At 62.7% G+C, this 26,641-nt stretch overlaps 2 protein-coding genes across 5 annotated transcripts; both read right to left on the bottom strand.

The window, feature by feature from the left end:
* Positions 1 to 154: 154 nt before the first annotated feature.
* Positions 155 to 7,525, bottom strand: TMEM98 (transmembrane protein 98). Of its 2 annotated transcripts, none has more exons than XM_068918973.1 (7): positions 7,460 to 7,525; positions 2,887 to 3,073; positions 2,295 to 2,426; positions 1,787 to 1,820; positions 1,590 to 1,705; positions 883 to 942; positions 155 to 466 (listed from the first exon to the last, which is right to left on the bottom strand). In XM_068918973.1, the coding sequence occupies exons 2-7, from the start codon at positions 3,015 to 3,017 to the stop codon at positions 259 to 261; spliced, it is 681 nt and encodes a 226-aa protein (XP_068775074.1). In that variant the 5' UTR covers positions 3,018 to 3,073; positions 7,460 to 7,525; the 3' UTR covers positions 155 to 258. The 2 variants fall into 2 exon arrangements, with proteins under 2 accessions (XP_068775074.1, XP_068775073.1); XM_068918972.1 differs by lacking the exon at positions 7,460 to 7,525 and adding an exon at positions 4,328 to 4,622.
* A 2,445-nt stretch (positions 7,526 to 9,970) lies between these two features.
* ARHGAP27 (Rho GTPase activating protein 27) lies at positions 9,971 to 26,123 on the bottom strand. Of its 3 annotated transcripts, XM_068918969.1 has the most exons (16): positions 25,389 to 26,080; positions 24,207 to 24,874; positions 16,943 to 17,380; positions 16,563 to 16,778; positions 16,231 to 16,347; positions 16,030 to 16,097; positions 15,658 to 15,745; positions 14,044 to 14,148; positions 13,185 to 13,283; positions 13,000 to 13,093; positions 12,545 to 12,670; positions 12,234 to 12,332; positions 12,039 to 12,116; positions 11,197 to 11,331; positions 10,582 to 10,687; positions 9,971 to 10,316 (listed from the first exon to the last, which is right to left on the bottom strand). In XM_068918969.1, exons 2-16 carry the CDS (start codon positions 24,858 to 24,860, stop codon positions 10,139 to 10,141), a joined length of 2,601 nt encoding a protein of 866 aa, XP_068775070.1. In that variant the 5' UTR covers positions 24,861 to 24,874; positions 25,389 to 26,080; the 3' UTR covers positions 9,971 to 10,138. The 3 variants fall into 3 exon arrangements, with proteins under 3 accessions (XP_068775070.1, XP_068775071.1, XP_068775072.1); XM_068918970.1 differs by lacking the exon at positions 11,197 to 11,331 and having other exon boundaries at positions 25,389 to 26,123; XM_068918971.1 differs by lacking the exons at positions 24,207 to 24,874; positions 25,389 to 26,080 and adding an exon at positions 19,139 to 19,333.
* Positions 26,124 to 26,641: the final 518 nt, after the last annotated feature.

Genomic DNA, 26,641 nt, shown 5'->3' with positions numbered 1-26,641 from the left:
CGACGACTTTTCCTGTCTTTCCTGGCCCGGCCACCCCTCTGCCCTCGCCTTCCTGCCAGCCAGAGCGGGGAGCGAAGTGCCTGTTCTGCGCTGGCCGAGCGGCAAGGCCGGCCGTGCGAAAGCAGAAGTCGGGACCGCAGAGCAGCCAGGGAAGTGGGGTCACCTTGGGTTTATTGCTCGGGGCGCCGGCGGCGCGGCACACCGCGAAGCAGTGGGGAGGAGACAGGGACGGGGACACTGGCGCCATGGCGGCCGTGCTCAGATGGCCGACTGCTCCTGCAGGAAGCTCTCAGCACCCGGCAGCGCCCGCTCCGGCTCGGCAGCCAGCGCCGCCTCCCGCAGCACAGCCAGGTGCTCCTCAGCCACCGACAGGGACCGGTCGATCCAGTCCATGCCACTGGTTTGGTGGCAGGCGCTGCGGGTCACCAGGACGAGGTGGCTCACAGAGAGCAGCAGGGCCGTGGTCCTGTGGGGACGAGCAGCGTCACCATCGGGCGCCACTGGAGGAACGAGACCCCCCCCTCCCCTCCCTGGCACCGCTTCCCTCCAGGCAGCCCTGGCATTCTCAGGGGATTTGGACACCCCTGGAGGTGACAGCAGCTTTGCTGGTGGCTAACAGGGTGAACGCCCCACCGGCCAGGCTCGGGTGTGTCATCACCCTGCTTGTGCCTCAGTTTCCCCAGCAGCAGCACACAGTTTGGGGCTAGAGCAAAAGCAGGGCAACACGGAGCACAGTGGCCCCCTTCCACAACTTTTCCGACCCTCTCCATTCCCCCAGGCTCCCCCCTACCCTATGCAGCTGTTCCCCCTGCCAGGCACAGCCAAGGGGGACGCCCGGGGGACAGAGTCCCAGCCCCACCAATCCCCTCCACGGCCCGTTACCTCGCATCCAGCAGTTTGGGATCCAGTGGCGGGTACATGGATCTCACCACATCATCCACCCTGCGACAGGGGGGACAGGGGTCAGTTCGTGGCGCTCAGCATCCAAGGGACCCAAGAAAGCTATCTGGGAACTGGCTTGACCCCACCATCCTCCACATGCCCCTGGCATCGTGGAGTACTCAAGCACCCTGCAAAGAGGAGGCTGGCACCCATGCCCCTGCCCCAAGCATACTCACGGCCTTCCCAGGAATTTGGGAGCACAAATCCTCACGTGGCATCCGACACCCAGGCTCGGGCACCACGCAGGGCACCAGGCTGAGCGCTCTGGGCTGCGGGAGCCAGCGGCCTGCTCTGGGGGGATGCAGACACCACAGCCAAACCATGGCACTCGGGTCTGGGATCACTCCGCATTTGCTGCCATTTAGCAGCATCTGGCTCGGATACCAGCGGGACCCAGGGCCGCCCAGGTTGGCACGTGGATCTCCAAGGCCCTGTTCAATCGAAAGTGGGGAGCCATCGGCTTGTCCCCTGTTGTCACGGGGCCGGTGGGTCGTGGACCTGGGTGATCCCCCAATTGCATCACACCTGGGTGGCTCCATTCTTGCCGAGCAGCCCCAGGGAGTAGAGACCCTGGCGCCAGCCTGAGCTCTGCATCACCAGTGCCACCCTGGCCAGCCCCCTGGGTCCGGCCACCCCTCCCGCCTCACCTGGGGCTGATGCGCTTGGCCACCACGATGATATCGCTGAGGCTGGCGGGTGATTTCACACGGGCCCCTGAGCCCATGGTCATGGCCACCAGCTTCTCGGTCAGCGTGTGGCAGATCTGCAGGACAAGAGCAGGAGACGGTGGGAGCCAGGTCTGGGGCAAAGGACCCACTCGGCACTGCTCAGCAGCGGGACTCACCTTCAGGATGGCGATGCAGTGTGAAACCAGGCCCCTGCGGACATGGAGGAGGGCATGAATTTGGGCAGAGCTGCATCCTCACCCTGTGCATTGCCCCAGCCCTGAGCCTAATCCACCCCCCATCCCAGGGGAGATGCTGGCAGCCCCTTGGCCAGCTCCAAACCAGCCCGGGGGCATTTCCACTCGGTCATGCCCTGGGTGTTGCCGATGCCCGGGGAAGCCTCTGCTCCCAAGACCTGCAAGGGGACCACCAAGTCACTCCTAGTTTCCAGGACCAAGAACTGATTTGTCCCAAGGGGTGACTCAAAAGGGATTTTGCACCAAACCAGGGAGCAAGACAGGGCAGGGGATGGGAGGGCACCCAGCAGAGCTGGGCTGGGCCTCAGGGCCCCAAAATTTGGGTGCTCTGACTACTGACACTACCCCCTGCTGCGGGAAGCAGCATTTCTTCAGGGCTGGCTGGTGCCGGGAGGCCAGAGTGGGGCACTCGGAGCGGAGACAAGCTTACGAGGCGTCTTCAATCCAGTCCTCGTTCTCCAGGATGGCCTCGATGTGGGGGTTGGTGATCACCACGTCATCCAGCTCCAGCTCAGAGGGCTCTGACTGCGTCTCCATGGCCCCGATGAGATCCACGATGGGCCTGGAGCGGGGCACGGGGCCACCTCAGCACCCACTGCAGCCCCACGCATGCAAAAGTCAGGGGCCAAGCAATGGCATGGGGCATCCAGCCACCTTGGCACACTTCCTGGAGCCACTGGCTCACTATGACGGGCAGGATGGACAAAGGAGAGGGGGCACTGGCACCCAGGGCACCCATCGGTGACACTTCTCCACCCTTGCTTGGGGTCTCCAAGGCATTTCCAGCCCCCAGGACCCCTCAACTTGGAGGAGGCACCTTGGTGCAAAGAAACCCAGCAGCACCCCACTGAACCCAAGGGCTTGGGGCACCCACCGCCATGTGCCCCAAGCTGCTGAGCTGCTGTGGGCTGGGGCACCCCGTCAGGGGGATGAGCCTGGCCGAGCAGAGGGATGTGGGATCCCTTCGGATGGAGCCACCAGAGCCTGCAAGGTCCCCGAACCACCCCCGCAGCACCACTCACTTGGTGTCGTAGTGGTGCAGCAGGTCCTTGGGCCGGCAGTAGCGCTGCCGGCAAACCACGACCAGCGCCACGAAGGAGGCCAGGAAGATGGTGGCCAGCACCCCGATGGCCACGATGACGACAGTTTCCATCGCTCTGGCTCCTTCACGCGCGTGGCTCCATCGCAGCGCCCTCGGGAACACAGTGGCTGCGAAGCAGCAGGGAAGAATTCAGGGAAGAGGGGGATGGGGGCCGAGCCAGCCGCAGACCAACAAGCCGGGAAGCCGTTTCACGAGGTCCGTGGGAGGCGTTGCCCACCCCGGCCCCACCATTTCTTGCCCGGTTTCCAACAACTTTCCCAGCCTTTCTGTGGCAGGTGAGCACGGAAGAAGGGGCTACTGCGAAATCCCTCCAGGGTTCTTTGTCCAAAGCTCTTGTGCAAAACCTGGTTGATGAGGGGGGGAACAGGACATGGCGGGGGGGGAACTGTCCCTATCCTGGCACTGTGCCCATGGTGACAAGGGGCTGCGCCGAGACTGGCATGTGGGAAGGGGGCAGGAATTGGGCTCAAGCTGGCCAGGCCCTGGCCCCATGAGGCTGTGGGGACACTGGAGCCCAGGCCATATGGGGCTGCGGGATGCACACAGCCCTACCCCTATAGGGCTGTGGGGATGGCCCAGAGCCCAGGCCAAATGGGGCTGCAGGGATGCCGAGAGTCTGGCTAATATGGAGTTGTGGGACACCCAGAGCCAAGTCTATATGGGACTGTGGGGAGGCATACAGCCCAGTCTATATGGGGCAGCAGGGACACCCAGATACAAATCTATATGGGGTGGTGAGGAGACCCTGAGCCAAGTCTATATGGAGTGCAAGGATGCCCAGAGGCATGGCTATATGGGGCAGTGGGGATGCCCTGAGCCAAGTCTGTATGGGGTTGCGGGTACAGCCAGAGCCCAGTCTATACTGAGCTGCAGGGATGCCGAGAGCCTGGCCTATATGGGGGCTGCAGGGATGCTCAGAGCCCAGTCTATACAGGGTCACTGGGATGCCCAGAGCCTGGTCTCTATGGGGCTGTGGGTACACCCAGAGCCCAATCCATATAGGACTGCAGGGATGCCAAGAGCATGGCCTATATGGGACTGCAGGGATGCTCAGAGCCCAGTTCATACTGGAGCTGTAGGGATATCCAGTCCCAGTCCCTATGGGGCTGCTTGGACCCCCAGAGCCAGCCCAGAGCAAGTTGCAGGGACCCCGTGTCCCAGTCCCTGGGGTGTGGCAGGACATTGAGCCTGGCCAGGGCCCGGGAGACGCCGGCCTGGCGCACTTTGGACCGTCTGCGCCTCCGAGCTCCCGCAGTGCCACGCGGGGCTGCTGGAACCACACGGGGGGCATCAGGGGACCCCCATCGGTCCCCCTTGGTCCGGCCGGGATGGTGCGGGGGGGAAAGCCCAGCCCTCCCTACCTGCTAGCTGTGAGTGCCTGCGCCGACGGGGACGGCGCCACTTCCGCACCCGCCAGCCTTGCAAACACTGCCGGCTCCTGACCTTTACACCGTGACTCACGCTCCACCCTTGCCGACTCCTTGGCCCTTGGCTCCCAGGGGGGTGCACATGGCCCCTGTCCCCTCTGCTGTCGCTCGGTGGGGACCCAGCTCCCCCGGTGCAGGGCTCCTATACACCTCTATCCCTCCTTGCCGTGCAGGGTGAAGGGCAAAGCCCCGCTTGCCCCCACCCCTTCGCCTTGCACCAATGCTCTCTGCAGTCCTGAACCCTCCAGCGCATCCCGCTGACCCTCTTTTTTTTGTGTGTGGGGGGGGAATCCTCATTGAATTTGAAGCCAAGCTGGCCACTTTGGCTGCCCTATCTGGGGGCACCCCAGCTCCAGCTCCCACGTAGGGCACCAGTGCAGGGCCAGCGTTGCACGGTCCCACTCACCTTGTTCTCACCGTGGTTCTCATTGGGATTAGTGCCTTAATACCCTGCACCCCCCTGCCCCTGGGAGGATTTTGGCCACCAAAGCTGATTCTGGGCTGTAACCCCTTGGTGCCTGCGCCAGGGAGGGAGGTTCAGACCCAGATGCTGGGTTGGGGTTGCTCCTGCCTGTGCAGCGCCAAGCGCCGGATGGGCTGTGTGCCCCCCAGCCTGGCAGTGCTGGGGGAAATTGCCCCTTTGCACTATAGGGAAGGGTGTGGGGCGGGGGGGGGGGGGGCACTGCCAGGGCTCCTCAGGGTCCTGCTCAGCTTCTGGGGGGGTGATCGATGGCTCCTGGCATCCCACATGGTCCCTGGGGTCCCATACAGCCCCAGGCAGATGGAGGAAACATTTTTGGGGATCTGGCATGGCATGGCAGGTGATTGCTCCAGGGGTCCCACAGGGCCCCGGGGGAGGGATTGCTCCGGGGGTCCCACACAGCCCTAGGGGAAGGATCGCTCCGGGGGTCCCACATGGCCCCAGGGAAGGGATCGCTCCGGGGGTCCTGCATGGCCCTGGGGGGGGATCGCTCCAGGGGTCCCGCATGGCCCCAGGGGGGATCACTCCGGGGGACTCACATGGCCTCGGGGGGGGGGATCACTCCTGGGGGTCCCACATGGCCCCGGGGGGGGGGGATTGCTCCGGGGGTCCCACATGGCCCCGGGGGAGGGATTGCTCCGGGGGTCCTGCACAGCCGTGGGGGAGGGATCGCTCCGGGGGTCCCGCACGGCCCCGGGGGGGGGAATGGCTCTGGGGGTCCCACATGGCCCCAGGAGGGGGATCGCTCTGGGGGTCCTGCATGGCCCCGGGGGAGGGATCACTCCAGGGGGGTCTGGCATGGCCCTGGGGAGGGATCGCTCCGGGGGTCCCGCACGGCCCCGGGGGGGGGGAATGGCTCTGGGGGTCCCGCATAGCCCCAGGAGGGGGATCGCTCTGGGGGTCCTGCATGGCCCCGGGGGAGGGATCACTCCAGGGGGGTCTGGCATGGCCCTGGGGAGGGGGATCGCTCCGGGGGTCCCACATGGCCCCGGGGGAGAGATCGCTCTGGGGGTCCCACATGGCTCCGGGGGGGTTCGCTCCGGGGGTCCCGCACGGTCCCAGGGAAGGGATCGCTCTGGGGGTCCCACACAGTCCCAGGGAAGGGATCGCTCTGGGGGTCCCACACGGCCCCGGGGGGGGGGGGGAAATTGGTCCGGGGGTTCCACATGGCCCTGGGGGGGAATGCTCCAGGGGTCCCACACGGCCCCGGGGGAGAGATCGCTCCGGGGGTCCCACATGGCCCCGGGGGAGAGATCGCTCCAGGGGTCCCACACGGCCCCAGGGGGGATCGCTCTGGGGGTCCCACAGGGCCCTGGGGAGGGGGATCGCTCCGGGGGTCCCGCATGGCCCTGGGGGGGGATCGCTCTGGGGGTCCTGCACGGCCCAGGGGGGGATCGCTCTGGGGGTCCCGCACGGTCCCAGGGAAGGGATCGCTCCAGGGGTCCCACACGGCCCCGGGGGGGGGAAATCGCTCCGGGGGTCCCACACGGCCCCGGGGGGGGGAAATCGCTCCGGGGGTCCCACACGGCCCCGGGGGAGAGATCGCTCCGGGGGTCCCGCACGGCCCCGGGGGAGAGATCGCTCCGGGGGTCCCACATGGCCCCGGGGGGGATCGCTCCGGGGGTCCCACACGGCCCCGGGGGAGAGATCGCTCCGGGGGTCCCACACGGCCCCGGGGGGGGGATCGCTCCGGGGGTCCCACACGGCCCCGGGGGGGGATCGCTCCGGGGGTCCCGCACGGCCCCGGGGGGAGGGATCGCTCCGGGGGTCCCGCACGGCCCCGGGGGGGATCGCTCCGGGGGTCCCGCACGGCCCCGGGGGGGGGATCGCTCCAGGGGTCCCACACGGCCCCGGGGGGGATCGCTCCAGGGGTCCCACACGGCCCCGGGGGAGAGATCGCTCCGGGGGTCCCACACGGCCCCGGGGGGGGGATCGCTCCAGGGGTCCCACACGGCCCCGGGGGAGAGATCGCTCCGGGGGTCCCACACGGCCCCGGGGGGGGGATCGCTCCGGGGGTCCCACACGGCCCCGGGGGGGGATCGCTCCGGGGGTCCCGCACGGCCCCGGGGGGAGGGATCGCTCCGGGGGTCCCGCACGGCCCCGGGGGGGATCGCTCCGGGGGTCCCACACGGCCCCGGGGGGGGGATCGCTCCAGGGGTCCCACACGGCCCCGGGGGGGATCGCTCCAGGGGTCCCACACGGCCCCAGGGGGAGGGATCGCTCCGGGGGTCCCACACGGCCCCGGGGGGGATCGCTCCGGGGGTCCCACACGGCCCCGGGGGGGGGATCGCTCCGGGGGTCCCACATGGCCCCGGGGGAGGGATCGCTCCGGGGGTCCCACATGGCCCCGGGGGGGATCGCTCCTGGGGTCCCGCACGGCCCCGGGGGGGGGGGGAATGGCTCTGGGGGTCCCGGCGTGGCCAGCGCCCGGCCCGGGCCCGCGGGGCTGCCCGGGCTGGGTCTCCCCTCCCGGCCCGTCCCGCTCCCCGGCGATGGAGGCCCGCGCGGGGCAGGGCGGGGGCGGCCCCGCCGTCCCGGCCCCCCCCCCGGTGCCCGGTCGCGGCCCTCCCCGCCGCCTGCCGCACCTGGAGCCGCGCCGCGGCGGCCGCGCACAAGATGGAGGCCGGGGCGGGGGGCGACGGCGCCGCGCGGGGCCGGGGCCGGGGCCGGGGCTGGGGCTGGGGCCGGGCCGGGGCTGCGCCGAGTCCGCCCGCCCCGAGGGGCCGCGGCACCGCCCCGGGCCGCCCCCGCCCGCCCCTCCGCCACCGCCCCGGGACCTGCCCTCCGCGCCGCGGCGCCCCAGCGTGTCCCCGAGTGTCCCAAAGGGTCCCCACTGCCTCCCAAATGGTCTCCTCGTGCCCCAAAGCATCCCTGCTGCATCCCCAAAGTGTCCTTATTTTGGCCCAAAGTTTCCCTGCTGTGGCCCGAAGTGTCCTCGTTGCATCCTAAAGTGTCCCCTTGTTTCCCAAAGTGTCTTTGTCATGTCCCAAATCGTCCCCTCATGCCCCAAAGCATCCCCCCGTGTCCCAAAGTATCCCTGCTGCCTCCCAAAGTGTCCCAAAGTGTCCTTATTTTGGCCCAAAGTGTCTTCATCATGTCCCAAAGTGTTGTCACTGCATACTGAAGTGGCCCCTTGTTTCCTAAAGTCTTTGTCACGTCCTTCATGTCACAAAGTTTCCCACAGTGTCCCCTCGTGTCCCAAAGCGTTCCCGCTGCGGCTCAGAGCGTTTTCATTGCATCTCAAGGAGTCCCCTTATGTCCCAAAGCCTCCCCTTGTGTCCAAAAGTGCCCGCTGTGTGTCACAGCACTTCCCTTATGTCCCAAAGTATCCCATGTCCTCTCAAAGTGTCCCCTAGTGTCCCTGCTGGGTCCCAAAGCATCCTGTGTCCCAAAGTATCCCCACTGCATTCCCTCATGTCCCTGCTGTGTCTCAAAGCATCCCTATTGTGTCCCTGCTGAGTCCCAAACCATCCCTGTTGTATGCTAAACTGTCCCCCTCATGCCTCAGAGCATCGCCCCTGTGCCCAAACTGTCCCTGTCATGTCCCAAGGTATCATCATCGTGTCCCAGAGCATCCCTGTCATGTCCCAGTGCATCCCCATCCTGTGCCTAAACAGCCTTGTCATGTCCCCTAGCATCCCCGTTGTGTCCCAAGTCCCCCGTTGTGTCCCAAACCATTTTTGCTGTGTCAGGTACAGTCCCTTTCGTGTTCTGAGCCATCCCCATTGTCCCAAACCATCTCCACTGTGCCTCAAAGTGCATCCCAGTGGCAGCTATGCTCTAGCCCCTGGTGAGAACCTGAATTTGATAGAAACAGCTCTGGGGACAGAGCGACGCAACCCCGTGCGCCCCTGGCTTCACCATCCGTGGCCTCACAGTCTATGGGCTCCAGCAGATGGAAACGGCATTTCTGCCACGGGGTGGTGCAGCGCGGCCAGGCATGGCTGCAGGAGACGTGCCCTCTGCCCCAGAGAAGTGGCACAGCCCCTGGCACCCAGCACCCCTCTGCATGGCTGAACCCTCCTCCTTGTGCGCCCAAAGGCCCCCATGCTCCCGTGCTCCTAGTCCATCCGTGGCTTTGCAAGATTAAAGTGATGAACAGCAGATCCGCTCTGCCATTGTGACATGGGTCACCATGGAGGGTCCCAACAGGGCACTGGAGCTGGGTGTGCAAGAAAATGCCTCGTTCGTGTGCCTAAATGGGCTCTTTATCCAGCAAAATTGCCAGCCAGCTCCTGCTGGATGCTGACTCTGGCCACAGGCACAGCCTGGCCTCTCCGAGCTCTCTGCCCTCCTCCAGCTGCCCCAGCCTTGGGGACAGTTCCCTGCTGGACAATGTGGCCCCTTTTTGCCCCATCGCCATACCAGAGAAACTCTTGTGGTGCCAGCGCAATGCGGTTTTGCTGTGTTTTGCCTGAAAATGCTGGGCTGCCCACCTCTCTGCCCCCTGAGAGCCCCTGGAGGGATGTTTCTGATGGACTGACTGGACGCACCGTTGGTCCTCGAGCCCGTCCCACCTACCAGATCAGCCATCAGACATAACTGCTTGTGCAGTGGCACGGTGCCCCCGGCCACGCACAGGATATGGACCTGCTGCCCTAGTAAAGCATCTCGCCGGAGTGGGACGTGGGGGAACAACGGCTATGCAAGAGAGGGAGGGAAATTAAAACCCTGAGGTGGGCAAGAAAAGCAAAAGCAGGGACTACGGAGGGTCAGAGCTGGAAAGAGCATCGCAGCAAAACGTGTTCCTCTCTGCTGCCTTCAGCCATGCCTGGAGGGAGCTTAGGGCTGCGCCAAGGGCTCCCGTCCCTGTGGGGCTTGTCTCAGTGGGGGGAACGGCCTTAGCAGGCTGTGATCTTTGGAACCCTCCCCAACTCTGTGCACACCTGGGAGCTCAACCTCCCTGTCAGGAGCCGCTTGCTCTGCTGTGGTTGATTCCCTGTGACCACCAGCCCCACCAGGAAGGAGCAGCAGAGGACAGTGATGCCTGGGGATGCCCAGTTCACTTGCCATTGGCTCCAGCACCCGTCGCTCGAACTGAGTCCTGGGTTCATGTAGCTCAGGCAGCCAATGGCACAGAGTCAGCCACGCCACCATTCCCCGGTACTGCCCATTTATTGAGCCAATGATCTCTGTCACTATGGTCCATAGTCCAAGAACAGGCTAGCATTATGCAACGAGGCATTGAGAGTCCTTCCCTTGCGATTCTGCTCCTTCATGTCCCTGCCACTGTGCTTGTCCCATGTGTCTCTGTGCTGCCGGGCTTAACTGTCCCGGAAGATGTAGCTGTATTGGTTCAAGATGTGCTCCACTATCTGATTCTGGAAGACCATGTGCATGGCCATGTTGCCCTCCTCGCTTGCTGGTCGCAGCAGTGTGGGACCAAACACAATAGCAATGCTCTGCACTGACATCCGGTTCTCCTCCTTGTGCTCGATCACCCTGCAGGGAGAAGGATGGCGTCATGGTGCCATCAATGCACCCAGTGCCCTTGGTCTGCCATCAGATGACCCCAGCCCATGAGCTGGCCCAGTTTTCCTGCCAATTTGGCCCTGGGACCCTCTACTCTCTCCCCCTTGCTGCCACCATGCACAGGGCTGGCTTTAGTCATGGGGACCAGGTGGTTTGTGGCTGCTGCCCATGTTTTGGACCCCGCTATCAATGGCTGGACAGGAGCAGGGTCCCTGGGCTGTGCAATGGGTGTCACCTGCACAGGTGCTGGAAGAGGACTTTCATGGTGTCATGGTTGGCGGGCGGGAGGGAATACACCAGGTCACGGATGCACTGTCCCCGCCGCGTTGGCTCCTGCATCTCTGCAAGGGAAGGACAAACAGGACATGCTAGGGTGCTGGATCTGTCCCGTGGAGCTGGGACCCCTGTCTGGGGCCTGCCTGACCATAGAGAAGGTGACACGGACAGAGCGGGGCAGATCTCCATGGCACAGCTCCCACAGCACTGCTGAGCACATCAGCATGGTGGGGAACCTCTCCTAGGTCCCAGGGGTGCTGTGAGGACCCACTCATGTCCTGGGGGCTCTCTGCTTTGGCCTCATCCCCTCATTGTGCTCAGCCAGGGTGAGTTCAGGCATCGCAACTGGCACCCACTGCCATTCCCAACGGTCAGCAGGGACATCCCTTCCCTCCAGCCTCCTCCAACATGGACCCTGGGGTGGTCTTGGGGAGGGAACCATCCCCAAGGAGCCACTCCACAGCTCCAAGCCCAGCCCATGTAGTCCAAGGGGGAAGTGGTTTTGGGGGTGAAACGTGATGGGAAGGGGCAGAGGAGCATCGGCGCTGGGGCTGGACCAGGCTCCCAGCCTTACTGATGGCAGCAATGAACTTGTCGAAGTGGGCGAAGGGGAAGAGCGGCTCTGGCAGTTCGCGGAAAAACAGCTTCAGGGCCCCGGTGATGACATGGATGTCCTCCCACCGCCCATCGTCCAGGTCAAGGTGCTCATCTGCAGGGACAGGACAGCACCTTAGGCAGGTCCAGGCACAGGGCATGGGACTCATGCTGTTTGCAGGCTGTGCTGTCTGCCAGTGCAGCCCAGCAGAGCTAGAAAGATGTGCCCCCAGTCCCATGCCAATGGCCAGGACATCTCAGGGCTGCCTCTGCCACCCTCGGCTCGCCCACTGCGCAGGGGAGCCACGTGGCTCCATGCACCTGCACATGACACGGTAAAACCAAGTGGAAAACCAAGCCAAGCTCTGTCTGAGCAAGCTCCATGTCCACCCCCCAAATCCCTTCTTATCAGGGGAGATCTGCTTAGCAGCTCCCTGCTGGGACCCAGCCCACTTTAACAAGACCAGGCCTGGACAAGCCGGGGATTGCAGTGAATTCCCAGAGCCTCGAGGACAGGAGAGGATCTCCCTGTCCATGGGGCTCCTGTCCCTTTCTCTCTGGCTGAACATAAGTGACATTTCACTCCTCCAAGCCAGAGCCCCTCACACGTGGGGCCCTCAGAGACCCTCAGCTTTATGTTTGCCTCTTATTTCCACTATGGATATTTCCAGCTGCCATTTTCTGCCCTGGAAAGAGATGCTATGCAAGCTGCAAAGCGCTGCCAGCATCCTTGGGGCCTCACTCTCCATATGACGACAAGAAGAGCCAGTGGGAGATGTCTGCGGGGGGGGAGAAGAGAAACCAAGCCACCCCCGGCCCTACCGTGGTCCACTTTGTAGCGCAGTTTCTGGATCGTTGCCAGGTTGCCGCTGACTCGGTACAGTCCGTCTATGTCCAAACCTGGCAGAGGGCGCAAGAAAAATTCCTGGTTAGGTGCAGCCTGGTGGCGGTACCCCTGTCGGTTGCTCCCCAGGCTCTGCCTGACCCTGAGCCCCTGGCTCGTGGGGGCAACGGTACCTCTCCTCTCCACTGTCTGGATGCATTGCTGGACAAAGCGGGGCACCGTGCCCCGCTCCCGCTCACATAGCACTTGCAAGGAGCAGCCGAACACCTGATCTGCAAAACACAGACAGAGAAGGTTTGAGTACAGATGATGGAGCCGAAAGGATGCCCAGAAGCAAGTCTCGAGGAGGAATGGGGCAGGGGAAAATCCTCGTTCCAGCAGGAACATGCCTGCGCTGCACCATGCAGAGAGGCAGCCCTGCGAGATGTGCTAGAAACGGTCGGCTCGGCCCCGGTGTGTCCCATGAGCCCGGCTGAGTGCCTACCTTTGATGTAGCCCCGCTCCCTCAGCGACTGCAGCGTGGGCCGTCTCTGTAGGAACTTGCGCAGCTTGTTGCGCACTTTGCTGGAGTCGCTTTCACTGCTGGCACTGTGCGTTGCCTGCCCAGATGCTGGCGGAGATGGGGGAGAGGTGAGGATACCCCCAAATGGGACCGGGAAGGGCTTGGGGCTGGGACCTGGCTTGGGGGATCAAGGAGGATGCTGGGATGCTGAGAACGTCGCTTCTTGGCCCGGATGTGGGATGGACACTGCCCAGGGCTCCCTCCCGCCCTGAGGGCTGTGTGCATGGGGCCAATGCGGCACCTCTGCTGTCCCCCTGTCCTTGCAGGGGGCGTGCCCTGCTCTGCCAGTGCCACCCACATATCCATCCATGCGGGCAGACCTGCCACGCTGTGGCCCTGAAAGCTTTGCTCCCGGGAGAGAGGGGTCGCTTGCTCACCTGCAGTCCTCTTCTCCTCGCCGGCTCCCAGTTTCTCCTTGGATCCAAATTCAGCCCTGTTTTCCACCTCCTCTTCCGGAGGAAAGTCTATACCCTAAGAAAGGGGCAGGATGAGATGCGTGTGCCCATCCCGAGCGTGGGAGGTCCTGGGGAAGGGACCGGCCACTGCGCAGGCGCCTGCTCACCAGCCGGCCGATGCTGTCCACGATGGCCTTCTGCCACGTGACGATGATCTGCTCTGAGTCATGCTGGATGAGGAACTCCGAACCCTCCCGTGTCTTCAGCTACAAGAGCAGTAGGCAGTGGTCAGGGCAGGGGCACCATACCACTCTGTCACCCGGCTCTGCAGTCCCCATGTCCCCAGATATGGCATGAGGGAGCCAGAGCTGGGCCGTGCTCTGAAGATGACATGGCCACATCCCCCGGGGAGTGTCCTCCACCCCAACATCAGCCAGCTCCACTCTGGGGCTCTGCTGGACCATATCTGCATTTGGCTGTATCCCCTGTCCTACCTTCATCATCTCTCCTCTCAGGTGAGGCAGGGGCCAGGTTGTGGCTGTAAATGGTGCACAACTCATTACACTAATGATCCCAGCCACCTTCTTTTGTGTTGCCTCAGCTGCAGTGGGGATGGGTCTGCCCAGTTTCACAAACCCTGGGCCTCCCACTCCGATTTCCTTATAAACTTCCCCCATGGCCCTTTCTCATTTGTTGCAAGTTTCCTCCATGTGCAAAGCTGAGGAAGAGAAACCCCACCATGAATGTGATGGGGCCAGCCTGGATGGGGTGTTGGGGCTGTCCCTGGGTTATGGGCGCCCCTAGGAATGGCACTGGGGACACAGCATTTCCCCCCTTGCCCCTGGCATGGGCATGGCCATGTTCACAGGGGCATGTTCACAGGGACTAAATGCATAAATCACAGCAATCCCACTCTGGTGGCTTTTGCTCCCCTTTGCTGCCGGCGAGATGAACTGAAGCTGGGCAGGTGGGGCATGCACAGACCCCAGTGGGTGGTCAATGTCCCGCTGCCCCCAGGAAACTCACCTCCAGGACATTTTTCTTGCTGGATTTGTCCTTGCTAGCCCAGGCGACGGTGGCCCCTCGCAGCTCCACTGTGTGCTCCGGTGTGGTCAGGGTGGCAGGGTGTCTCTGCAGGGAACAAGGGGATGATGACACCACTGGAGCCTGACCAGAGGGGATGGGGCCACGATGTGATCGCCTGCATCTGAGGCTGGAGTAAAACACCTGGATGCCAGGCCTGAAGCTGCTGGGACTGGCTGAGGATAGGATCATGCTGGGCACGTGCCCAAGCAGGACGTCAGCAGCTGGGATGTCCATGGGGCTTGTGGGGGTTGGACCCACAAATCCCACCTGAGAGGGGCTAACTGGGGCTGATTACAACCTCCCGTGGAGCAGCCCTCTGGCCCTGCAGGCAGGAGGCTGGGTTGATTTTCTGGGCTCAAAGGAAGGGCAGCGCCAGGCCATGATGGTCGAGGTACTGGGGATTGCCAGTGGGGCTGTTGTGTCCCCCAGCCAGGGAGCAGTGAGCAGGGGCCGGGCGCTGACACCAGCCTCGCACACCACATCAGGATAACAAAAAATACAGAAGCGAGTCCACACGTTCACTTCCTAACATCGGCACCTCTGCAGTGCCCATTTCTATTTTTCTCCCCTACAAATGTAGCCTTTAGGAGGAGCAAATCTCCCCTTGCAGGTCCATCCCCTCCCAAGGCACCAAGATCTCCTCTCTGCATCTGCATGGACCAGGGCAGGAGGCTGTTGCGATGCAACAGGAATTGCTCCCATCTCCCTGGCCCGTACCAAGAGTGTCACAGCTGCTGGCCGGGATGGAACTGTGCCTGATAGACACTGTCCTCTCATGGGCTAAGCCCCAGCCCTGGAGGAGCAGGGCCTTGATGGAGCCCCCGGGGATCTTCAGGGTCTGTGCTGGTTACAGCATCTTGTAGCAGTGTTAACATGGGGAATGGAGCACTAAGTGAAATGCTGCCCTGTCTTTGCAGGTTGTCAAGTGGATGTCCATGAGGGCGATATACCCATGGGGTTTTAGGAGGAACGGGACATCTGAAATGCTTGGCCTTCCTCGTATCCTGGCCTTTGGGGGCCAGGAAAGGGCATCAGCACTTGGGAGAGGCTCCTTCCCCTCCATCCAGCCCCTTCTCCATTGATATCGGAGCAGGGACAGCTGCGTCTCTTCCCCACGAGGGTTTCAGGCCGGCCTCTTTCTCTTCCCGTTGCAGCCATCACCGCAGGGTTTTGCAAGATGGTGTCGGCACGAGGGTGCTGGGCTCGGGGCGCCACAGCCAGCTTCTGCATTTGGGCCCTGCTTGCAGCCGTTAGGATTGGGGGCTGGGTTTTGCTTTGCTTCCTTTCCCGCTGAGCCAAATGTGCTCAATTTGCTTGTTCTCATGTTAAAACAGCCCTGGCGGAGCGGCCTGGCCCGTCTTGGCTCTGCAACGCAGCAGGAGCGTGTGTATGTGTGTGCTGCGGGGAGTGTGAATGCAAATGTGCTGAGAGCCACACCAGCTTGGAGCATCACCTTCGCCATCACATCTGTGCCCCAAACCACCACCACGCTTAACCCTGTGCTGCAAGCAGCCATGGCCATGGTGTGGTGGTAGAGACCCATGGGACACTTACCAAGGCACCAGCGGACGAGTGCTTTGAGTCCTTGAAGAAGGTCAGGATTCCCCCTTCCAGGACAGTCCAGGAGGAGCTCCAGTTTTTCCTGGGGACAAGACATGGGAAGGTCAGTTATAGGGACAGCACAGGCATGTGTCCTTGCTGCTGAGGACCCTGTTGTCCTGCTGTCCCAGTGGGAGGCTGTTCTGCCCAAGCCCAGCCAGGGAGGCCCCTTCCAGCACTCCTTGGCCCCTGCATGTGTGCCTGGACACCGTCACCCCCAACATGAGAGCTGCAGCAGGGTGAGGAGGGGATTTTGGGCATGCCTGGATTTGCTCCTCCAGCCTGGGCTCAGCAATGCCGCAACGGGGCACGCTGGGACGTGCTTACCGTAACCGCTTCCCTCTGTCCACTGTTTTGGTTCGGTTGAGCACGCCGGCCTTCTCGAGGCTTTTGAACTGGAAGGCAAAACCAGATGGGGTTTAAATCCCTCCCTTGCTTGCTTGCAGAAGTCCCCACGCATCCTTGCCATCCCCAGTGCTGGGGCACAGAAGTGCTTGGTGCACCCCAGTGCCCACCATGGCAGCTCACCTTCTCTTCCTTGTGCTCCGGCACTGCTGGCGGCACGCTGTTGTGCCAGGCGGCAAAGAGTCCGCTGTCCTGGCTGGAGCCGCTGCTGGCCCTTTTGTGGTGGCCGGGCACCAGCACCTGCGGAGGGAACACATTGGGTGATGCCTAAGGGACCAGCCCATCCTGGGACACAGCGGAGATCAGCCGACCCAGAGAGGGACAACTGCTCCCAAAAGAAGGATGGGATTGCATCCTGGCATCACCTCCCCATGCTCCTCTTTGGGGCTCTTTTCCCCAGCATTTAAGCCCCTGCAAGGGATGCTTGTCCCCCACCAGTGGTCCCTGACCCGTACCGTGTCTGCGGTGTAGTGCTCAGGGCAGAAGACAGCTCCCTCGAGGTGGCTCAGCCCATACCAGGCCGGTGGTGAGCCCAGCTCCTCAGAGCGCCTCTGGGGCAGATATGGCGAGGCACCATGCTCGTAGGAGCCCACAGGCAAGTAGTCCTCCTCGGGATAACCCTCCAGCTCATCGGGAGACAGGTCAGGATAGTCTGTCTCCGGAGTAGGCGGCTGCAAACGGAAGGCAGGTGAAGCCGCTGCCCGTGGCATCCCCCAGCTGCATGCCACGGAGAGCGTCGGCTGGGCAGATATCCCTGTGCCAGCCTGGCTGCGTTCCCTGCTGTGGGACCTGCTGCCCGCCCTGCCCCGTCCACGTGTGCCCGCACGGTGCTCACCCGCTGCTCCATGGGACTGTACTGCACAGCCCCTGGGTACATGTCCTGGGAGCTGGCTTCGTCTCCCGTATAGGGGGGGTCCCACGACGTCTCACCTGTTACTGAATTATAGAAAAAAGCCTGTCCGCTGGCTTCATCCATGTACTGGCCCCATTCGGCTAACTCAGGGCTGTGGGCGAGAGAGGAGGCGGGAGAGGCGGCGGGACTCACTCCATCTTCTGCCTGCTCAAAGGGGCAATCCCACGTGGTCTCACCGGTGACTGGGTTGTAATAAAACAAGTGTCCACTGTCCGTGTCAGTGTGGGTTTCCCAGTCCGCCAGGGAGCTGTGGGGCTCCTCCTGGCCTTGCGAGGCTGAGCTGGCGGCTGCCGCTTCCTCTTGCAGCTCCTGGATATTGAGGTATACAGGGGTGGGCGGCTTCTCTGGCTCCTTGTGCACCTGCAAAGGAATGGAGACGCGTCACGCCGGTGCCTCGCCGTCCCCAGCTGGTGCTGGGCACGGGTCCCTCTGCTCACCGCGGTGAGCATCCCCACTGCCTGCCGCTGGCTCGCTGGGGTGTCCTTTGTAGCCAGACATCGCCAAGCATTTCCCTGAGAAACCCTCGTGCAGGGGGATTGAAGCGAGGGGAAATTCAGGGTCATAAAGAGCTGGCACTGGTGCAACTGGCTAATGGTGTGTGAACGTGGCAGTGTAGTCAGGCAGCAGACAAGGGCGCCCACCTTACCGATGTTAAATGAGGCAAGTCTGCATGGTCTCCTTGGAAAAGTGAGACTGGCCAGAGCACGGAGGGAGAGTTTGGAGTGCGGCTGCCACAGCCCTAGCATCAGCACCCCAAGCCCGTCCATGCACCCCCACTCACTCTTGGCGCCCAAAGACGAGCTGGCCCGTGCAGCACTGAGGCTGATGGCCTCATCACCGCATCCTGAAACAGATGCCTATTTCTGGCCAGCCCTGCAATCCCCTGGCTTCATCGCCTCGCTCGCCGGCAGCCCAAACGGGTCACCAGCGAGGGCTGCTTGGGGGGATGGGGACAGCCGCACCGGGGTGCACCCATGCAGTGCCTGGGTGCCACCAGGAGGGGACAATGCCCCTGCCCTGCTGCATGGGGTCCCATGCTCTCTGGCAGCCCCGACTTTCGCCTCTGCCCTGTTTTTGCTACATTGCTTGACGTTTTATTCCATCTTGCAGGCTTCAAAACCTGCCCATATGAGTGTCCCCAAATGCACAGCTATGCAACCCCCTTCCCTGCCTAGCTGGCAATGTTCCCGGCAGGACCCGCAGGTCTGATTCCACCTGACAGCACCCAGTTAGTGCCTCCACAAGTTGGAAAAAAAAAACTCAGGAAAAGCATTAACATCAGGTTTCTTACTGGGACAGATCCCCTTTCCACCTTGCTTCCTTGCAGAGCTCCTCCCCGCCGCTGAGCTTGCCCTGGCTGTGGCCCTGGTTACCAGGATGGGGCAGGAGCATTTCCAGGGCCTGAAATTGCCCAGAGCAGGAACAGGTGGGCAAAGTCGCCAAGAGCCATGCTGCCACAGGGCCTGTTACCCTTTGATTCCCCCCCCCCCCCCCCCCCCGCTTTTACTGCCTCTGCGCCTTCCTGGAGTGGCAGCGGGGACAAAGTTTCCCTGGTCCTGCCCGTCTCCCTGGGTGGAGGGGGGACGGCGGGCCATGTCCCCAGCAGTGCTGGCCATGATGCCCCAGGACCCTCTGCCCCAGTGCCCATGGGCACCCCTAGGGTGCAGATCATCAGGGAGCAGGGGCCAGGGCGAGAGGCCACCCTTGTCCTGCAGACATGGGAAGCCAAGGGCAGGGACGGGGCGGGGGGAATGTTGGCGCTAGTCTGGGATATGGGTGGGCCCCTCTGCCCCCTGATCTGCTCCCCAGGTGCTGCTCCCTCCCCTTCCTTGCACCAGTTGCATCTTCAGCCATTTCCCTTTCCCCGCAGGAAACTGCAAGCCGAAACGTGCTCCCTTCTCCTTGAGCCGCCCAGGGACAGGAGTTTCTGGGCCCTTGGGGGCTATCGGCGGCCCCTGGCAATGACCTGCCCTTGGCTTCCTCTAGAGCACCCAGGGAAATTGGGAAGTAGCCCCGGCGTCTCCCCATACCCTGCTGCTCCGCCACAGCCCATTTCTGGGACGGCCCCTGAGATGCTTCGATGCAGCCAAGCTGGTCCCCAAACCCACGCCTCCCTACCTTGCCCAGATTAAGCAGCCGGGAGACCCTGCTCTTGGAGCGTTGCAGCACACTGGATGCCCGGTCGCCCATCTTGGTGGGCCGGGGCACACACTGAGACCGGGTGCAGGGCCGTAGCAAGGCTCCGGCGGCAGGCACCAAGCAGCTGATGGCTAGACGTACTGGCGAGACGTGCCAGCGAGGCAGAAACGAGAACCTGCCCCAATATGGGCCTGAGCGCTTCGCACACTTCCTGTTGGGTTTTTGGGGCGGAAGAGTTGCCTTGGAGACCCAAGTTTCGAGTGATGCGAGCTTAGTTATTTGTTGACATTTTTACACCATCTTGCCACTCGCCGGCTGCAGTTGGGACCACAAAATCCTAACTTTGGTGGCGACGCAGCAGGAGTTGCTCCAGGGAGCAGCAAATCTCCCAGGGAGCTGCTGTGCCAGAGGACATGGCCAGCACTAACCGTCCATCCAAGACGCTTCCCGAAGGAAGGTTTCTCCATCCTGGACAGCCTGGACATGTGCTGCCACATCACTCCTTGCAGGACCACAGGAAAGCTCGTGGTGGGGGGACCGATGCCTGGTGGAGGACCGGCCTGGGTGACAACCGGTGCCATCGCTCTCCTACTACCCCTGCAGGGATTTTGCCCCCAGGGATGTGGTGGCTGCAGGCCTCTTGGATGATGTTGCTCAAATACAGATATGCTGCAGCCTTGTTATCCAGCCCTGGGGAATGGGGCTACGAGAGCTGAGCCAAGCTCAGCTTTCCACAACGGAGTAGCAGGGAAGCCTGAAATCGGGTGATTTCAAGGTCCTGCCATCTGGTTCCTGAGAGCGGCGAGGAGGCTCGGATGAGAACAAGAAAAAGCCTCTTCAGTCTCGAGGAGATGGGCCAAGTCTGGCCTGATGCCTGGGCTAAGAGCCAGAGGGATTCCCATGGGCATTAAATCATCCTTTAAAGAGAAACCTGGCTGAGGCGGGGAAGGTGAATCTCCATCCCTTGAGATCTGCAGAACTAGCCTGAATGTTGAAAGCTGGGGTGACGAACCAGGCGAGCAAGCAGAAGCTGAGATTTACTGAAGCCTCGAGACGGTGCGATGTGTCTCCCCATCATAAAAGCCTTTGGACGGGACAGATGGCTCTGAGCACCCGCAGGATTTAGCGGCGCCAGCTCGGGAACAGGCAGCCCTTCCCTGTGGTGGCACTGCAGCAAGGGGAAGAACGAGCCCCAGCAGATGAGACAGGTTTAGGGTTTTGCCTGCCTGTGTTTGTGGGTGAGGAAAACCCCGGACACCAAGCATTGCCTGAGTTTTGGGCTGTGGGAGCACAGGGCACGCTTCATCAGCAAACAAAAGTGGAGATTTCTTATCACCCTGTGGCCTGTGCTGCAGGCCTTACTTGCAGCGCTGGCTCTGTGCTGAGAGCCCGAGCTGCTATTGATGGGCTTTGGCTGAGCAAGGAGCACTGGGAAAGCAGCAGTAGCGGCCGGGAAGCAGCGCCGGAAAAGGGCGAACAAACCTCCTAGCACAAGCCTGGCTCTGGCTTTGCCATCGCATGGGCCAGCGAGCCCCTTCTCAACCCCGCAGCTTCCTAAAGAGGAGCAGGGGACAAGTCCTCTCCGTCCTGCTCCAGCCAAGGCAGCTCCCAAAACCCATCCCTGCTCTGCTCCCAGCAGGGCTGGCATGGAAAAGTCTCCTCTGGAGGGGGAAGCAGTCCGGAGGAAACCCAGACCTTCTCCGTGCACACGTTTTCCACCCTCAGTGGCTCTGATCCCTCCCTGTCAGCTGTTTCTACGCCACAGCCGGGGTTGCAGCTCGGCTGGCGGGTGAGATTGGCCTTGATGGCGTAGTAAAATAATAAACAGGGTATAAAATTGCCCCCCGCTGTGGGAGGTGTGACTGAGCTCCCCCCTTCCTCTGCCAACACCCAAGTGTCACAACACCCCAAGTCACCGAGAAAGTGGGGATAGAATGATGGGCTCCCACTGAGCACCCCAAGACCCCCTTGGCCAGGGGAGCAGAAAGGGAAGCCCAGGATGGCTGGGTTCTCATCCATGCCACTGGCATGTGAATGCCCTCTGCTTCGCTTGAGACCGGAAAAGCTACCCTCAAGGGTTGGGACGGGGCTACTGGCCAAGGTGGCTCCAGCACCCACTGACACCTTGGTCCCTCTGTTTTCTGGGAGAGATCCACATCGGATCACCCCATCCAGCATGCGCTTTGCCAGCTGCTGCGCAGGGCCTGCACAGCCCTGCTCCCCATCCAGAAACAAAACTCCTGTGGTGGCGGCCGTAAAGAGGCGCTTCCCAAGAGCCTGTGGAAAGCTCCAGCTGCCACCTCCGAGCCCCAACTGTCCCGAAATGGCAACCGGACATGGGGGCCACACACCAAGGTGGGTGCGGGATGCTCAGACGCGCGATCCTCCTGGGCCATGTGTGCATGGAACAGGTGCCTGCGCTTTTTGCACAGTCTCTTGCTGCATTTCCCATCTCCCTGATTTAGGACTGGGGCTGCATTTTTTGCTTTCAGGCTGAGGCCGTAGCTGGAAATGAAGCTCGAAATGGGCTGGGGATGGGGGGGAGGGAGCTGCTTGTCTGCTTTAAAACTGGCCAAATAACCCACCAAGCATGTGCCTGTGCCATGCTGCCCTGGGTGCCATGAGCTGGTGGCACGCCTGCCTGTGCGAAGAGACCTCCCCAAAACTGTTTGACTTTGAGGCTATAAGATGGCTGTACAACCTGCTCCATCCTGGGGTGTGTGGGGGGGAATTGCCCACCCTACAGGATTGAGGGGAATGTGGCACCTCTGGGGGGATGTGCTCTGGCACGACGGTCCCATGAGTTGGCAGCCTGGACACCCTGCACCGGGGTAACCCGGGGAGAGCTGCCCCAGGGGGAGCAGGACATGGGACCCGCCCCCGTCCATCATCCTCTCACCCTGTCATGCCCCAGCTGGTCTCTTAAGCATGGTGGGAGAGAGGCTGCGGGGCACCTGCTCCCTGCTCCACCCTTGGGTGCCAGCCTGTGACAGGGGTGCAGCCAGGAGCAAGGAGCAACACCCATGTCCTGCCCACCTGGGGACGGCCCAGGAGTGGCCACCACGGCCAGAAAAGGCCCATTGCTACTTACTGCTGTGGGGCAAGTGGCGGCCTCGGGTTCCGGGGGCTCCAGGTCGCCAACCTGTCTCACCGGGGATGCACCCAGCTCCACCCTGCCTGCAGCGGAGTGCCTGCAGGTCTGGGGTCAGGTGAGCCACCCGCCCTGCTTGAAAGGGGAGGAGTTGGTGCAAGTCACTTTTAACCCCTTTCTGCCTTCGTTTCCTCCTCACGCCGTGCGAATGCGAACAGGGAAGGCCAGTGCCGTTGGCCCTGCACCAGCCACCAATGGGGTGGGGACATTCCTGCCCGAAAGCACCTTGCTTCACTCCGCAGCCAGTGAGGGGGCACCTTTGCGTGCACCCAGGTGACCTCAGACAGAGGGATTCACGCAGCGGAGCCGAGAGTCTGGGGTATAACGGATATTTAAGCCTGGTCTGGCTTCCGTGTTGCAGCTGATCCTTTCCAGCGCCATTTTTCAAGGGGAGCATCTCTCTCTGAGGGACCCATGTCACCTCCATTTGCTCAGAAATGGGTGCTTTTCCTTCACATGGCTCTGGGAAATACCGTCCGGGGTCAGCACGGCTTTGCAACGCACAGCTGAACGGGCCGCTTTGGCAAGGACATGTGGCCTGGCACAGGGCAATCGGCTCTGACCTCACCGGTGCCGGCCCGCACAAGGTTATCACTCATTGGGATATTGCTTCCTGCAAACCAGCCGCCCGTATCAGCATTTCCCAGTGCAGCCAGTGCAAAACCAGCTTCCAGGGGTGCACAACTCCCCAGCTCGAGGACGCAGCTGTGAAGGATAGGATGCACAGGCCACTTGGCAGAGAGCTTGCTGAATGCCTAGGCAAACCCACATCCCACATGGCAGAGGGATGTGCCGCATGTGCACTGTGGCCCTGCTTAGTGACATCTCTGCACCACCATGTCCAGGAGCTCTGCTTTCTCTGTGCAAGCCCCAGCTCCTGGAGTCACGTTATTTTGATGGTGATGCTTAATTAGCCCCAGCTATAGAGCAAACCATGCGGTATGGATTTGAAGCTAAAGGTTAAAGCACCGGCTGCAGACTAAAGTCGTGCTGCTTGAAGCGATGTGAAGGTAATGCGTGGTTTGGAGAGAGGCTGCCTCTCCATCTCCAAAAAGCCAGTGTAGAGAGGTGTGGGCTGCCTGCTGGGGACACCTGGGGTGCCTATGGCTTTTTATTCCTGCAAGGATGGAGGGAGGCTGCTCCGGGAGAAGATGGGGATCTGGGATGTGGATATACCTGGGGGGGCTTCCCACGCCCAGGGACCACACTGCTTCTCACCCTGTTCCCCAGCTGTGTCCTCGCATGGCATGGCCACCCCAAAAACATCTGGCTCGGCCAGCGTTGCCTCACTCCTGGAGCAGCTGGGACAAGCCTTTCCCCAGGCCTGCCCTTGGACTGCTCGAGGCTTTTCCTCTTTTTTTTAAGAGAAATGAGAATTGAAAGTGTTTGCCGAGGATGCAAACGGCTGCTGTGCAGCTGGCTGGGGAACAGCATGCAGCACCCCCAGCAGGGCATTGACCCTCGAGGAGGCCACCTAAGGTTGGGGAAACTGAGGCACGGGCTCAGGGGAGCCCTCAGGGTCACTGCCCAGCAGGGAAACTTCTCACCTGCTGCCAGGATAACTGTGTGCAAACCTGTACAACTAACACCCCAGCCAGCCTGGGGTTCAGCCCGGAGAATAAGTCAGGCATTTCCTGAAGATCAGGTTTGACTCATGAGGCCAGCTCTGCAGGAAGATGGGCAAAGGCCCAGCGGTGCCCGGGGAGTCCTGCAGTGCTGAGTCCTGGGCTACAGACATGGTGCTGTGCTGCAGGGGGGTGGCGAGTCACGGGGCGCAGCGGAAAGTCACTGGGCAACAGTGGCAGACTAACCAAATGACCCAAGTGTCCTGCCCCTCCCACCCCCCCGCCATGCTCTCACCACTGGAGGTGGAAGGGATGGGTGACGTTACCTTACCTGAGCCGTGTGGCTGGACCCCAGCCACCTCCTTGCCATCTCCTTGCTGGTGATGTAGAGCGTTTCGGAGCGGCTGTTGCCGAGCAGCTGAGGGTGACCAGAGGGGTCCTCGTGCAGCCCCTCAGCAGGGCCACGCGCTGGCTGGGGCTCCAGTGTCACCCGGGCCAGGTCATCCAGGGACTGCGTGGGTCGCACAGGCTCAGTGGGGTGGCAGCTCAGCGATGGGGGGCCGCCGGCTCGCAGAGGGCCCCGGGCGGCCCCGAAGGAACTCAGTGTTGGCGGTGAGTCTCTCCTTGGTGCCGTGCCATGGGGCAGTGTGGCAGGCTCAGTGGCACCAAGGAACCGGTACTCGTAGCCCAGCGGCAGCTCTTGGACAGACCTGGCTGGCTCCAGCCCCACGGGCCCAGTGTGTGGCAGCTTGCCAAGGGGCACTGGTGCAGCAATGGGGGGCAGCTCCTTGACGTACTGGGCAGGGACATAGAAGGGCCGGGCGTCCTTGCTCTTCTTGACGTGCCACCAGTGGTCGTTGGTGCGCTTCAGCAGCACGTAGCGCTCGTTGGGCTTGATGGAGATGAGCGTGCCGTCCTTGGCCTGGTACTCGAAGCCGTACTCCACCAGCACGTACACATCCTCCCGCCGCCCCGCCAGCTCCATGGCGGCCCCTCCGCCTGGAAGACATGGCGCGGGGAAGGAGCTGCTGAACCCTGTCTCGGCACCACCTTGATGTCTGCGCAAATCCCACCGGTCTCCCAGCGGGTACTGCTGGGCACCCCCAGGGCTAGCGGCAGACCCGGAGGGGCCTCCTGCTCTTAGCTGGCTGGGGGGGAAACTGAGGCAGGGAGGTGGTGACCAACCCCCCCCCCCCGAACGGGCTGCCCTGTTGCTGTCACCCCCTGCCATCCCCGAAGCAGGATCCTGCCCCGGTGCCGCGGAGCCACCTCCCACCACAGGGCCCACGGCTGCTGTGGGGCCCGGGGGGTGCGCGTGGGACCTGGTGGTGGTGGCTGGCTGGGTTTTGCCCCTTGAAGTCACTCCGTCGCCCCCTTGCTGCCTGAAATGGCCCCGGCAAAGCCCCCCCCCCCGGGACACTGCCAGCGCAGTGGCGGCCTGCCAGCACCATCGCCCCTCGCTGCGGGGCACAAAGGTGCCGAGCGGAACGCCGACCCACCACGCAGAGCTTACCTTCAGCCCCACACACGGCAGGGGGCCGGAGCACCCGTGGCCCTGGCGGGGAGCAGGTGAGGCCGGCCCGGGTGCCGGAGGAGCCGCCACGCGGGAGCCTTGTCTGTGCCTGCGCACCGGGCTGGCGGTGCTGGTCTCGACTTGCCTGCCGGGCTGCCGTCGGCTTCCTGCCGAGCACTTCGCGGCCCCCTAGCTCTGCGCCGGCTTCCGTGCTCCAAGTCGAGCTGCTGGATAAGGGGTGAGCCTCAAAACAGCGGTGCCCACCGGCCCTCTTCCTGCTGTGCCGGCCGCTTGGCCTCTGCGGGTGCTGGCAGCAGGGCTCCCGGCATTGCCGCCCACGGCTCCCGGCACAAAAGGGCTCGGCGGGGCGGCCAGGCTGAGCGGCCCTTCCTATTTCCTCTCCAGGAGGCCGGCAGCAGCCCCAGGAAGGAACCGGAGCAAGGGAAGGGGCTGCTTCACAGGAGGAAGTCGCTTCCCGTGTCCGTCCACAGCTTGGGGTGGGGGATGCAGGAGGGAAGTGCCACCTTGGGGCTGAAGCGGGCCCACACGAAGGGAGAGCAGCTGCAGCCCAGGGGCACGTTCACACATGGCTCATGGCAGGCCATGGGCAGAGGTCCCCTGAACTGGGGGATGCAGGGCTGCATCGCCACATCGCAGGGCGGCTGCATCCCCCATGCAGGCACGAGAAGGGCGCCGAGCCCTAGGGGTTTCTCTTTAACAAGCGGAGCCGGGGGCTTGGGCTGCAGCAGGAGGAAATGATTCCTTGGTGAGGTTCCTGCTGCAGGAAGGGCCGTGCCTGGAGGCAGGACCCGAATCTACCGCCACAGACCAGCCGCCAGCCTCATCACCCTTGGGGGCCCACAGAGAGGAGCCATGGGACTCCCAGCAGCCTGCTGCACTGCCAGGGCTGGGCAACAGGAGCCCTCCCTTTCCCTCCCCAGCCTGTTGGAGGCATGGGGAAGGTGTCCCCCCTATTTGGGCTTGCTAAGAGGAACAGCAGCAAGCTCAAGCAAAGGGGCTGGTGGCCCAATTCATGCACAGCCGGTGGAGATAGCAGAAGTGAGAGCAGACAACCTGCACCTTTAGCTGCACCCAAGGGAGCCTGGGAAAACCAGGGAGCCCTTGCTGCCAATACAGCCTCATCTCCGACATGAGGATGGGGAGGATAGAGGGGAGGTAACACTGATCTGGGCCAACAGACCTTGTCCCTCCATCCTTTCTGCTGAGACAAGAGGCCTGACCTTGGTTTTAGG

This window comes from Struthio camelus, chromosome 25 (genome assembly GCF_040807025.1).
Source record: "Struthio camelus isolate bStrCam1 chromosome 25, bStrCam1.hap1, whole genome shotgun sequence".
In the NCBI taxonomy this organism is placed as follows: Eukaryota; Metazoa; Chordata; class Aves; order Struthioniformes; family Struthionidae; genus Struthio; species Struthio camelus.
The sequence above is the reverse complement of the archived record's forward strand: the minus strand, read 5'-3'. Positions and strand labels throughout refer to the sequence as shown.